Source organism: Carex rostrata, chromosome 16, assembly GCF_964058835.1.
Source record: "Carex rostrata chromosome 16, lpCarRost1.2, whole genome shotgun sequence".
NCBI classification, from domain to species: Eukaryota; Viridiplantae; Streptophyta; class Magnoliopsida; order Poales; family Cyperaceae; genus Carex; species Carex rostrata.
In genome coordinates this window covers 10,066,577-10,081,062 of record NC_135933.1, presented here as the reverse complement: position 1 = coordinate 10,081,062, position 14,486 = coordinate 10,066,577, and the positions used below count along the sequence as shown (strand labels likewise).

The following is a 14,486-nucleotide window of genomic DNA, read 5'->3' as shown; positions in this document are numbered from 1 at the left end:
GTCGATTCCCCAAATTCCAGGCTGCTATCCTCTGAGATATCTCATATTTTGCGGGACCGACGTGTCCGGTTCCTATTCGGGGAAAGCACCGGGTCCAGTATTATTTCAGCTTCGAGATTCGTGTGGAACGTATTAGAACGGTTGACAGTTTCCAAAAAGTCACGCAAAATATGAGATATCTCAGAGGATATGAATCCCAAATTCCCAAGCGTTTTCCGAGTACCAACGGAACTCACGCAAACTCCAAAAATCAGGAAAATATTGAAATCCGAAAAAAAAAAAAAATCTCAAACCGAACCCGTCTCGATTTCCGACTCCGACAAATGGCGGACTTCACCGGAGACAACCGCCGCCTCCACCAGCGCCGATCTGGGTTGCGACTTCTCCGGCGGTCGTTTCTTTCCTTCCTCTCCCCTTCCTCCCTCCCTTCCCTCCTCCTCGCGTCCCTCCTCCTCCTATCATTTCGCTCCGCTCTCCTATTTGCCACGCTCCGCCTTTCCTCCCTTGCTGACACCGATCCGTCTCTCCGCCACCTCCTCTCCCGCCTCTCCCCTCCCTCACCTCCGCCTTCCTCCTCCCCTCGCCACCGCGCCTCACGACCCCCTTTTATCCACCTCTCCCGAATATCTGCTCTAGACGACGACAATTCCTTCTTCTCCAGTCGTCGATCTAGCCTTCCCTCCAATTCTTCATACCCTTTTTCACATTCTACCTCCAATTTCTACAAAATTACCGTTCCGCCATCCCACTCCTCCCCTTTCTTCTTCTCTCTCCCATCGGAGATTGACACTCAATCCAAGAAAAGGGAATCTCGAACTGGCGATCTCCGTTCAATTGCTCAGTCCCTTGATCTCAGCCGTAAAGATCTCGCCTTGATCGTGTACATACTTGGCCTCCTTTCCTCAGCTCATGCAATTACCATTTTATCCTTTATCACTGTGTATTCTTGCGCTTTAGGTGTTGTTTTCTATTCCATTACCTCATCCTACTACCTACGAAAGCCATCGGCACCTCTTATGTCGTTCTTCTCTGGCGCATCCCTCGGGACCCGTCGATTGGTCGGGTTAATGTTCTTGCGGTGGGCAGTAAAGGATGCAATATCTCAGTTTCTCTCTCTATGGTTCTTCGCCGACATCCAAGACCAGGTCCAGCTGTTTAAACTCTTTGTGACATCAAAGCTCTTGCCATTTTCTCCTTTGTCATTGGTAAACCCTGTCGGGCCACAAAATTTAGCTTCTCTGTCAAACTTCTTCCTTGCATGGGCCATGATCGACTCTCTGGTGTCAGTTATATTTACAGTTGTGCCATGGGTGGTGATAATGGAGAGAAATGTGAGGCGGCCAGGTCAAAATTCAGTTAAGGAAGGCTGTTTTTTGGTCTCTCTCATGCCATCTGAGGCAGTGTTCATTAAATGGTGTGAGACGCTTCTTTGTGGAAGTGTCGGGAGGTCTCTGATGGTGAGATTTTGTGGGAGATTCTTTGGTGGGTTGTTTTACTCACTAGCCGAGGTGTACTTCATGGTTGTATGGTTCAATTATTACATTCTGGCGAGGTGTACTGGTGCTGAGATGGAAGGGAAGAGCTTCGGGTTGCAGGATTTGGAGGAGTCTTTGAATGAAGTCGGTGTCAGATGACCTGAGAGAATTTTGAGGTATCATTTTCGGATTGAATTTTGAAATCTTTGTATTCTAGGTTGTGTGATGGATTCAGCATAATTAAATGGAAAGAGGGTTTGGATGTACAGTCTGGTTGAAGGGGCAATTGCTTATATGTTTCATATTTGTGAGGAACACAGGGTACGAGGCAAAGATGTATCCCATTTGTAGGCAGTGTGCCTTCTAGTTGGAAATTTTCATGTGATATTTGTTATCAAATTAGATGAAAGTTTCCTCGTAAATACTCTTATGTTTAGTTCTGGCTTTATCTTCTGGATATTACAGTATTGTACTTGCAAAACTAACCAGCTCTGATACGTACCACATAGCATGTTTTTCTTTTTTTGTTATTGGAAGTTTTGGTGAGATAAATCATATGGCTTCCTATTTCAATTAATGTGGTCATATGAATCTGCAAGTGAAGAAAAAAAATGTAGAACATTCATTTAGTGGATTAACGGATCAATTTCTTGTATGGAACAGATAGCCGGCACAATGCCAGTGCAAGATGCTGACATGTCAATAGAGATGCCTGAAACTGGTAGGCACTGGTAATTTCTGAAATTATTACCACAACGTACCTGTTTGGTGATACCATACCGGTTTCAGAGCTTAACACTTGCAAATTGTTATGGTATGAAATAGTGATTGAATAGGATGTTCATACTTTTTCTGTATTCTTATTTATTCATCTTATTGTTAGGGGTAGGGGTGTTGGCACTGGTTAGCAACTGAATATTTCGACAATATTTCTTGTCGAAATATTTTAACCTATGATTACAACAACATTTTCTGATCTACAAACTTCATGTCCTATTATAGCTTCGCATTTTTTTTAGAAGAACTTGACTTATCATTTCTGGTGTGTTTCATGTAATGTGATATACTTTAAAAAGATTATGATTCAGGAAAAACTTAATCGCACGTTTGTTGATGTATCGTTCAAAGAGTCACTTTATTCTATTTATATAACACTTTTTTTACGAGAAACTTAAAAAATGGGGCCTTAGAATTTGCAACATCACGACCTGGCCTATACTTGACTAATAAACTGTCAGCCGGGATCTTGTAATTTTCAACAAATGGGCCTTGAAATTTCTCATTGTTTAACAAGCATTTTAAGATTATTTTCATTAATTGTCATGAACTTTACACCTTGTTTGGATGGAGAGTAGAGGAAGGAAGGGAATGGAAAGGAACAAAAACTTGCCGTTGAATCGTGTTTGGTTGATAAAATTACGTCGGAGGTGAAATGTTTAAGGTTTAGGGTTTAGGGTTTAGGGTATATGGATATGGTATTGGCATTATCCGCTCTGTTTACACCTCTATCTAAAAGTATATCATAATACAAAAATAAGTTTTTGATCTAGTGATGAAAGACAACACACTAAGTGTGAGAGATCTTAAAATCAAAACTCAAATGGAAGTCCTTAATGGACATTAACAAAAATAAAATTTAGAAAACTAAACCTTCTATCTTTCTATTAAAGAAACTCGCTAAAGACTTCTGGAGTTTGGAAACAGTTTTTTTAGAAAATTGGCAGATGCTGCCAAGTTTGTATTAATTGAAAAGAAGTTACAGAAAAAAAAATAATAGTAACCAATAATTGAGAAAATTGGAAACAGTATTTGCAACTTTCAAGACAGCTTAAGTTTTAACTCGTTTACACAAATTAATAGTAAACAATAATTCTATAGGACTACTTAATCAAAATGCCACTTGTTAGGATTAGGTTTCGTTTGGTTGCATTACAATAAATTTATAGTTAATTGACACTGGTTGCTGTCCAGGTTCCAACTCATTTGTCACAACTTGGACTTTTAAATTTAGCAAATTATACTAGGTTGTTTTAGTCATGAGGGAGCCAACATTTGAATCCGAGCTGAAAAAATAACTTGTGGCTCGCTTGTTTTGGCAACAAGTGAGCTGAGTCAGCTCGTGGGTCAAAAGCTCAAATGTTTTAGATAATGTATTATATAGTCAACTACCATAAATTTAGTTTGTAACAAAATTAATACATGCTAAATTACTAAATCTTCAAATTTATACAAACACAGATCACAAAATATTCATGCATACTAAATTCACACAAATTCATACCATTGCACAAATTCATACTTGGACCGAGCTGGCTCGCCAGCTCGCGAGCGAGCTAGGCCCCAGCTCAAACTTGTTAATTTTGAGTCGAGCTAGTGATGAGCTAGCTCGGTCCACTAACGAACGAGTTGTTAGTGAGCGAGCCAGATGCAAATCACGATCGATCCATGAGCTACGAACTTTTTTGCCACACTGAAACCAATGAGATTCTAAAATTTAGTCTATATATTCTAGTTACTATTTACAAAATCTACCTAAGATCTTCTTTTGAGGATTTGCAAAATTTCAAATTTCAAATTAACCCTTATAAAAAAGAACTCAAAATGAAGGAACATCTCCACTGTCTGCATTGTTGATGCGGTGGAGATCGTCGATGCGCCTTCTAGAAGCTTCTGGAAATTTCTCTTGAACAGCCGCCCAATACCAGCAAAACCCATGACCTGAATGTTCCTATTTGATCAATATTTCAACCCATTTATATATATATATTTTTTATTATTCTCGGTTGTGACAATTTGGAGCAAATAATAGATAATTTCATGTTAGAAGCACTTGACTTGATCAGGTCGTATCCACAACTGTTCCACCAGTTACAATCCATGGATGCCCTGTTTAATTCAAACTTCAGCGTTAATTAATGCAAGTAAACACACTAATACAAATAGATATGTAAGTTTATGAATAAAATATAACTTTAGAGAATAGGAAAAATAAAAATTAAAAACTGAAATAGATTAATATTGAAAAATTCATCTCCAATAATTACCTTATTCGTTTAAACAGTTTTGTAATAAATTAAAAAGTTAGAAATTATTTTCCTACTTTCAAGCCATAAATAGTAAATACCAAAGAATAATTAAGCAAATCCTGGAAATTATTTAGTTGAGAATATAGATTACTAAAATGAACTCAAAAGAGGAAAAATAGTTCACTAAATTCTTAATTAAACTTAAAGATTATATTTATTTATCACTAATTAAATGAAACTAATAATTAAACAACAACACTTACTCAAAACTTGCTCAGCAGCAAACCTCCTTGAAGCATCCCTGCAAATCATCCTTCTCATCAAATCCTTCGCCGAAGCCGAGACCCCTTCGAAGATCCTCAACGGAAACCTCAAGTTGCCGCGCAAAACCGCTCCGAAAACATCAGCAGTAGTGTCTCCACCAAACGGTACGGCCCCACCAGATAACATGATGTACATGACAACACCAGCACTCCACACATCAATCTTCTCGTCGTACTCTCCGCCTCTCAAAACCTCTGGTGCCACATAGCATGGCGTACCAACAATCCCGCTCATTCTCTGCTCCATGCCATTCTGTGTACCGAACCAAGCAGCCGAACCAAAATCTGATAACCGAACCCTACCATCCCGATCAAACAAAATGTTGTCAGGTTTTACATCCCTATGTGCTATGCCACGTTTGTGGCAGGTTTCTAGGGTTTGCATCAGTTGAGTCATGATTACTGCTGCCTCGGGCTCTGACACCTGGGGTTTGGGTCGGATTCGCAACCACTCGAGTAAATCCGGCCCGTCACAAAGCTCCATGACAAGATGGATAGACTCGGAATCTTTGTAAACGGCATGAACCGGGACCACCCCTGGGTTGTCGATTGAGGCCAGACATGCCAGCGTGGCTTCCAGCTCAACACCTTCACGGTCAATAGCATCCAATAGCTGCGACTTATCGATGGATTTAACAGCAAGCATGTTGCCGGTTGATAATGCAGAGCAACGATGAACAACCCCGAACCGGCCTCTGCCTATTTCCTCTCCAATTAAATATTCCTGATGCAGTTCTTCAACCATTTGTTAACTTGGCTCTTTTCTTGGAAAAATCTGATCGATTCTCTTAATTCTTTCGTCAAGTAAAGAATTAATTATGAATCTCTCTCTCTCTCTCTGTGCTGTGTCTTTTGATGGCAAAGTGTTGCCACCACAGTTGCTAATTGTTAAAGTATAAAGAATGTTTGTTGTGTTATATACAGTTTATAAGAAATGAGAGGGTTGAAAATGGAATATTCCAGTTCTATAGTTAGACGTGGGTGGCAGGCAGCGCATCTTTCTTAAGAGTAATTAAGAGACCTCCGCTAATTCACTGGAATTAATTTTAAGTTTCACGTTTATTTTCTACGACTTTCTACAATGATGGCATCATAAAGAGAAATTTCGGCCCAGTGCCAATATATGTGTCTTTCGTGCGTGCCGATAGTTTGCTAAATTGTTGTCGAAGTACACCGGGGACTACAGCCTAGACTAAATGAAACGGCGGCTACAGTTGCGGACCCACTTCCAGTGAATCCAAGCTTTCCTGAGCTGGTGAGGGTGGTGTTACTAACGAAGTAGCTTAGCTATTTTGAGTTGTTACCTGGAGTTACGGGGCAAACTGGGGAAGTTTTAAAGGTTTTAAACTCCCTCAAATAGTTTTTTTTTTTTTTTTAAAATTTTACTTTTCGCTTGGAAGCGACTAAAAATAAATATTATAATTAGTATAACTAATTTGGTGATGGGGATGTCATAGCCTCATAGGTGGCGGTTACATTGTGGGCCTTAATTGCTTTAAAATAATCATACCAAAACAATGAATCCAAGGGAAAATAATGTTAGAAAATGTTATCTTGTTGGATTTGTTGGAATCTTTCATGGTTTGATGATTCTTACAGAAAAAGGCAAGCAAATTAACTTATATATATATCACATGACTTATCGCTCAATAGGTTATCTAAATTATTTTTTAGTAATCTGTTTGTTTATTAATTGTAAATTACTTGTTGTATAGTCACAAATAATGTCACACACACACACACACACACATAGAGAGAGAGAGAGAGTTGGGCTATGGTGCATTGCAATGTATAGTCTCTTTTGTACATTGGACTATAAATTATTGGATTCAAAGTCCAAATGACCGGTCCAAACCGTTAATCTTGTTGTTCATATTAATATGTATTTGGAGACCAAATTTTACATTTTTTGAAAAAAATTTATTATTTTTTTAGATTTATTGAAAATCGTTGTTTTCTTATGGTCCAGATTTGTTTGAAAACAACGATTTTCAATAAATCTAAAAAAAATAGTAAAATATTTCCAAAAAATGTAAAATTTGGTCTCCAAACACATATTAATATGGAGAACAAGATGAACGATTTGGATCGGTTATTTGAACTTTGAATCTGGTGATTATTAGTCCAATGTGCAAAAATATATATACATTGCAATGTACCATAGCCCATCTCTCTCTATATATATAGAGAGAGAGGGGTTGGCTACTCTACTTACATAAGCATATAAGGGTATATGCTTATAAGTTATTTTTTCGTTTTCAAAATCCAAAAGGTCGATCTGAACCGTTAGATGCGATTTCTATATTGAAATGTGGTTGGAGACCAAATTTTACATTTTTTTTGAATTTTTTTTACTATTTATTAAGCCACTTTGAAAATTGCTGATCCAACGGGGGCTTCTGATTTTACTGTTTTGTTAAGCCACCGTTGAATCAGCAATTTTCAAAGTGGCTTAATAAATAGTAAAAAAAATCAGAAAAATGTAAAATTTAGTCTCCAAGCACATTTCAATATAAAGATCACATGTAACGGTTCAGATCGACTTTTTGGATTTTGAAAACAAAAAAATAACTTATAAGCATATACCCTCATATGCTTATGTAAGTAGAGTAGCCAACCTCTCTAGGTTGAGTAACTTACTTCACTTGTGGGTCCTGCAATTCGAGTAACACAGTGTTATAATTTTCTCTCTTTTCGTGAGCTTACTCCACCAAACTCCAATCAACCTCCAACCAAACATAATTATTTTAATCTACCTTATCCTGGAGTAAGAAATTTAATCCGAATTAACTTTACTCCACAACCAAACATGACCTACAATTCTAAGAAAATGGGCAGGCATAACTTTTTGAACATTTTATTATTCAATACATATATTTTAGTTAAATTTTTATCTAAGTTTTAACTTCAAGTTGCTAATTTGCTAACAATAGTTCCACTTTAAAATGTGCCAAATGAATTTTTAATTAGCATAGAAAAAATACTTCAATACGGTACCAATCGATTTCATGATTTAAATATTTTTTTAATAACTATAATTATAGGGATTGAGTTGCAATTGTGTATCCGATAAGTTAATGGGTTTGAATCCGATTAGTTATTTAAACTCGATTAGTGTCTTACTCTAACAAAAATTATGAATTCGCCCCTACCTATTCTGTATGAGTATCACCCAAATAATTTAAATATCCATTTAATACTTATTTGCCTTTGACATCCCTTTAATTTGTTTACCGCCAAAATAATATTCTGTTCACCGTATATTCCGAAATTTTTAAGTATACCATAACTCCAAAAAAGAAAAACTAAATCACTACATTTTTTGAAAATTTTGAATTTTAACACGGCGGCATTCCAAAATGCAGCCACTTTTCTGTGGGCCGCATCTAGGAAATGCGGCCAACTTTTTTTTTTTTTTTTTTTCCTTCTCGTACAGTTCAATCTGAACGGAAAAAAAAAGGATGGTCGCATCCCCTAGATGCGGCCCGAAAAAGGGTGGCCGTACCTACGGAATGCGGCCGTGTCAAAATTCAAATTTTTTAGAAATTATGGTTGTTTGGCTTATCTTTTTTGGGAGTATGGTATATTTAAAAATTTCGGCCGTATATTCATGTCTTTATTACTTCCAGTTGACTTCAGAATTGTGCTTTGTAATTAAATAAATGCATTTTGAAGTTGGTCCTTGTGCCGACATTTGAGTAATATAGACTTGAATTTGAGTCAACATCCGATTAATTGAACCGCTTTTTTTAAAACAACTGAACTTCTATTTAACTCTATTTATTGTTACTTTGTTAAATCGTTAGTAATTTATCTTAATTAACTTGTGTGTGAGAACTTATATGTACTGTGGAAATTGATTTGTGTTATAAGAATTTGTCATGAGAATTAATTTTGTTGATTTATAATGTTTATTAGGTCCAGATTGAAGATATTGAGGTTCAAATTTGTGGTTGGTATCCGTGTATAATTCAGTGCGGTAAAAAATGTCCGTTTAAATCGATTAACCAGCCGATTAGTTGTTGGCGGTGATCAAACTGTCATAAATTTTTCTAACTAATTAACTGATTATTTTTTATTATGGCCAATTATTTTTAATTAATCGTTTGGTGGTACTTCATCCGTCCGACAACCGCATACCATTATTTACAACAATGGTATATATATTAGTTTGTATTCATGTGAATGACCAGCGGGTAATTGTCTCGTTAAATTTGTATGACTAAATAGTAAATTGTATATGTTTTGTGATATTTATATTTAATTATTTTAAAGTACGGATTTTTTTTTTTGGAAACTTCTTGTTTAACAAGTGCATCATTAAATAACAGGTTATTGAATTTTTTAGTTGACATTGTTTTGTTATTTTTATTTTATTGGTTTTTTTAAAAGCAAATTGACAGACTAACGATAGATGTGAAAATACAGTTTTAATAATCTTGTCCTGGAGTGTCAAAATTCAGAGCAAAGCATTTTTTTTTTTTGAATAAAGTTGGAAGTCAAATCATTTAATTATTTAATATCTATAAATAATTGTTCGTTTTGAATTTCGAACTTTCAACTTCATACACAAAAAATATTGTCTTTACCACTAAATCAAATACTGATTCTCAAAAGTGAAAACACAACCAAATATATTTTCTCTTTTAAAAATATATATCTCTATATTAAAATTTTTGGCAGGGAAATATGCGAAGGCTGAATTATTGGATTCAATGATGCATAAACCTTGATAATAGTGATACAGACACTTTATAGTTTATACTTCCTTCAATTGGTTGTCACACTCACACACTTCACCAAAACACAACTGACCAATCACCTAATTATGGTCAAATATAAAATTAGTCAATCACATATATGATATATCCAGTGGAGAGTGGACCAGTGAATACAAATTTCAAATTCCTATGTCTAAATTAAGAGATAATTAAACAAATCCAATATTAAGCTATTAACAATTCAATATTGCAATATTTTACCGGTACATGCAAAAATGTATGAATCAAGACATGATGACTTCAGATAACGTGCTATATCTTTATTTTTTTGTCATCAATCAATCACCTTTAATTGTTGAATATTAAACGCTCAATAATTCAGCTATTTTAATGCTCTATGCTTTCGTCACTGGCACGCTTATCTGCCGGACAGAGACTATTTTATAATTCTAATATGTGCATTATTTCATATAAAAATGATTCTGACAACTTGAGGGTTTTGAGTGCCATGAAATTTTTAGTGTCACAAATTATCATATATTTTTCACTAATATTAAAACATGAGGAGGGTTAAAATGCACACTCCCTTTTGTGCTCCTAACGTGCATCCTCATATTATATTTTCATTTTCAAAGTTCAAATGGTTGATTCGAACCTTCCAACGTGTTTTTCATATTAAAATGTGTATGGAGACCAAATTTTACATTTTTTTTGAAATTTTTTACTATTTTTTCAGAATTTTTGAAAATCAGCACTTTGCTGAATTTTTTTATTATTGTTTAGTTTAATAAAAAAAATTCTAAAAAAAATAGTAAAATTTTTTAAAAAAATGTAAAATTTAGTCTTCAAGCATATTTTAATATGAAGAACACGTTGAAATATTCGAATTGACTATTTGAACTTTAAAAATAAAAATATAAGGAGAGGGTGCACGTTAGAAGCACAAAAGAGAGTGCATTTTAACCCTCCTCTTAAACCATTTAAAATTTATGAGACATTGGAAAAGTTTTATCACGGGTCAAACATCTACGTATCTTTTAAAAGTTTCTAAGTTTGTTTTAGATTATTTTAATTTAAATTTATTTCTAATAAGATCTGATGCAAAAGAGGCCACAATAAAAAAAATCAACTTCAAGTCAGGTCTTAACTTTAGACTTTTACTAAATAAAGAATAGCATAAACCATAATTTAATTTATATCTCGACCAAATATAAATAACTTGAGGAGGATCAAGTTACCACAACCATTTTCTACATTTTTAAAGTCCAATTCGTCGATCCAAATCATTCAACATGATCTCCACAATAAAATGTGGCTTCCAGATCAAATTTTATATTTTTTGGAATATTTTTTCTATTTATTAAGATGAATACAAAATTCAATGGTATGAATTTGACTGGTTTTTGTATCCGTCTTAATAAATAGTAAAAAAAATTTCAAAAAATATAAAATTTGGTCTCCAAGCACATTTTATTGTGGAGATCACATCTAACAGTTTAGATCGACAATTTCAACTTTAAAAATATAAAAAATAATTGTGATAACTTAGATCCCTCCTCAAATAACTCAGAGCTTGCAAATATAATTGCATAGTGCGACGTGGGATTTCAAAAGAATGAAACACCGATGCGGCGGTCATCCCAACCAAATTTACAAGCTTTCATCGCCCCTTTCATTTCGCTCAAAATCTTCAAATCGCGCTATCTCCGTGGCTCGTCCTCTCTCCCCCCTTCTTCCCCTTCCCATCCCCGTTCTATATTTCCATGGTTCCATTCTTCCCCTCTCAAAATTTTGCCTCCATTTCTCCCCTCCCCGTTCTCCTCCTTTTCGCCTCCATTCCACGGACCTGACAGCCCTCCTGAATTTCGCTAGCCTTTTAAGCTTTCAATGGAGATGGACTTCACTTCTTGCTACAAGGTTAAATACTAGAACCCCAGCTCACAGATCCATTGATTTAGGTAATAAGAATTCTATAATCTCGTGGAAATGACCTGAGTAATTTCATTATTGAGCAGATCCTTCTCTAGGAAATGGGTACTGGTACGAAATTGAGGGTGTTTTTTTTTTTTTGCAAACCTTCTCAAGGGATCGTGATTATGTTAGGTGGGATTTTTCTTAATTACTATTGCATATTTCCGTGCTTCTTTTTTCTTTTCTAAATGATCTAACAAGAAGGATAGCATAGTAATTTCAGCTTTGATATGGTAATTTTTAAAGCAATTTTCCTTTTTTCTAATGTTATGCTTCTTATATTCAGAAACACTGTAGCTGATGGAGAAGTGGTTCAACTTGTGAATCGGCCAGGTTTAAATTTAATTTTTTTGTCCAAACCTTATTAGATTAGTGTATTTACATATTTATTAAATTGTTTCACTTATTTAAATTACATATGTGCAGATATTAGTGTTGCCTTCTTTCCAGAGCCAAGGCCACAGCTGACTTCTACTTGAAGCCATCAACTATGTTGAAATTTCAAAAAATGCCTAAAGGTGCGTGGATAATTTTAGGTTGCTTATCTTGGACCGTGTAAAGGGATAAATATTAGATACTGAGGATGGGGTGTTGGATAATGCTAAGAGTTGTTGAGATGGCGAATGATTACGATCATGACATGACTTTTGTTATGTTTTGGTCTGAGGGAGGAAATGTGGGAGATTCGGGGATGGGTAAAAATGAACGAGATGAAGCAAAACAAGTGGAGCAGGTTAATCAGTTGGTTGAAGAAGAATTGGAGGAGGTTAGCAATATTGCCAAAAAAGTTTCTTCTTTGATCGTTAAGGTTTGAATGTCAACTAAGAGTGATGATTTTAGTTTAATATTTTGGTTTGCTGTTAAAGAGGGTATTAGGATTAGCTTAAAGGTGTGTGCCTATTGAAGCATCTTATACCATGATAGATTTAGAGAAAGAGAGTGAAAGAATTCTTTTGTATTGATTTTCACATCTGGCTACATTTACACAAAACTATATATAGCCTTGCAAAAATTAGCTAGCACTTCTCTAGATTGTTACACAATTTGGTCAATTTACTTCAACTGTTCAATTTAGAATCCAAAGACATAAACTGGTTGGTGGCTTGGTGCCTAATTAACCAAATAACCATAATCCTTGTCAGCTCAGAATATTTATTTTAACTGAAACTGGAACAATGCAGGAAATCCATACAACATTGCGTGAGGAAATCAAGAGCACATGTGATGCTTCCTAAGGTGAATTGAATAATCCGTAGGTGGAGAAAAGTTGTGAAGAGAGCGTTGTGGAGAGGAGGGAGAGAGAGAGAGAGAGAGAGAGAGAGAGAGTGGGTCATGGTACCGAGAATGACGATTAAAGAAATATGGGTGGATTCAAGAGAACAAGCACAGAGATGTGGTAGCAAATGCAAAAAGGAGTGGGGCTCCTATTTTGCTTGTACCTGCTGGTACATTTGGAAGAGGAGAATCAAAAATATCTTCTCCGGCACAGCAACCCATTCAAATATTATAGCAGAGAGGATTATTAATGAAGACAGGGTGTGGATGACCTTTTTGAAACATGGTTGGATGCAAGCTGTTAGGTACCAATCTGGTACAGGACCCGGGTTAGAACTGGGAGGGTCACATGAAGAGTTTTTACTTTTTTGCCCTTTTTCAGATGTTTTTTGGATTGGCTACTTAGGTTTTATTTTACATTCTAACAACTTGTGTGATGTTGTCAAGGATATACTGGTAGTATATAGATATTTGTAGGATGCTGCTGTGTATTTGTTTCGATAAACTGTTGTACTCAGTTTTGCTAGTACTAGGGTTTAGAGCTGGTACCGTTTACTGGTTTTGGGGTTTAGAGGTGTTCGTGCTAGTAACATAATGTCAATGTCATAATTTTTATTATTTATTTCAGTATATTGTCTTGCAGATGCTGTTAGCATTTCAAAAAAAAAAAAAACGAGTCAGCGAAGTTTGGTTTGTTTTATCGCTGTGAGGAAGTTAGCGGAGAGGGAAGAGTCGGTACCAATTTCAAGAAATCGCTGATGTGGCATTAAAATGCAATTAAAACAAATTGCACCGATGGAGCGGTTATGAAATTAGAATTGAAGTTAATTTCATTTTAACTCCCGACATGTATTTGCAATTGCAAATCAATTGCACCGTTGGAGATGCTCTTAGACCAATATAAGTTGAAATAACTAACTTAGACCCCTTAACTTTAGACTTCAACATCCTGAATGTGTAATGTGTGGTAACAACATACTGGAAATGGTACCGCATTTGTTTTGGTAGTGTGTTTTTATTGAACAATTATGGAGGGCAATCTGCATGGGTTTTAACTTGATCATACCGGGCACCACTCTACATCAGCCTGATGTCTAATCGGTACAGAGAAATGCATTACATCCAACAACAAGGGTAGCATGGGATTCAAATTATTGCAGGTCAATCAAAGTTTTTTAGTGATCTAGAAAATCACTCTTTATTCATTTCATGGACTCTTGATTGAAAGCAAAGAAGAAAAAATATTCACTCGGATGCATAATTCCTAAAGAAAATAATATTCAGTTCCTTCATTTCTTTTTTAAAATGCATCCAATAAAAACCATCAATTAACAAGCATAACCATCGCTTGAGAGCACAGAACAAAAGCTAAAGAATTATTTTATTCTTCTCTGAAAAGAGATGAAATTATCAGTTTATCTCTGAAGAAAATCCGGAATAATCTCTTTTACTGGCAGTAGTCCTTTCAGTATGAATTTCAGCCATCTCAACACATTACAGAATACAGATTGTGTTTTACATTTAAAAGTATGGCATAGTCTCATTATAGTAAATGCAAATCATCCTTTATCTAGAGCAGTCGAACCGTTTAAGCGCATTTTCAGTTAATACCAGATGAACAAGTCTGACGCCAAAATGGAAGTCCCAATCCCAATTCTCCAATTGGGAGGTAAAGATATTGACACAACTATTTTG

The 14,486-nt window shown here is 35.5% G+C and overlaps 2 protein-coding genes and 1 long non-coding RNA gene across 5 annotated transcripts; 2 read left to right on the top strand and 1 right to left on the bottom strand.

Moving 5' to 3' along the window:
- Positions 1–230: 230 nt before the first annotated feature.
- LOC144567417 (uncharacterized) lies at positions 231–2,325 on the top strand. Its single transcript, XM_078317550.1, has 2 exons — positions 231–1,651; positions 2,139–2,325. Exon 1 carries the CDS (start codon positions 324–326, stop codon positions 1,632–1,634), a length of 1,311 nt encoding a protein of 436 aa, XP_078173676.1. The 5' UTR covers positions 231–323; the 3' UTR covers positions 1,635–1,651; positions 2,139–2,325.
- Positions 2,326–3,965: 1,640 nt separating this feature from the next.
- Positions 3,966–5,752, bottom strand: LOC144567466 (phosphoenolpyruvate carboxylase kinase 2-like). The gene is made up of 2 exons (XM_078317612.1): positions 4,765–5,752; positions 3,966–4,361 (listed from the first exon to the last, which is right to left on the bottom strand). The coding sequence occupies exons 1-2, from the start codon at positions 5,567–5,569 to the stop codon at positions 4,315–4,317; spliced, it is 852 nt and encodes a 283-aa protein (XP_078173738.1). The 5' UTR covers positions 5,570–5,752; the 3' UTR covers positions 3,966–4,314.
- A 5,421-nt stretch (positions 5,753–11,173) lies between these two features.
- On the top strand, positions 11,174–13,435 carry LOC144567712 (uncharacterized). Of its 3 annotated transcripts, none has more exons than XR_013515487.1 (4): positions 11,174–11,462; positions 11,803–11,849; positions 11,943–12,282; positions 12,698–13,435. It is a non-coding gene; the product is annotated as an uncharacterized LOC144567712 (long non-coding RNA). The 3 variants fall into 3 exon arrangements; XR_013515486.1 differs by having other exon boundaries at positions 11,943–12,324; XR_013515485.1 differs by having other exon boundaries at positions 11,943–12,407; positions 13,135–13,435.
- Positions 13,436–14,486: the final 1,051 nt, after the last annotated feature.

Coding starts and splice junctions, on each gene's coding strand:
- LOC144567417 (XM_078317550.1), top strand. CDS start 324: ATGGCGGACTTCACCGGAGACAACCGCCGCCTCCACCAGCGCCGATCT.
- LOC144567466 (XM_078317612.1), bottom strand. CDS start 5,569: ATGGTTGAAGAACTGCATCAGGAATATTTAATTGGAGAGGAAATAGGC. Junction 4,362..4,764: donor TGCTGCTGAGCAAGTTTTGA/GTAAGTGTTGTT, acceptor TGAATTAAACAG/GGCATCCATGGATTGTAACT.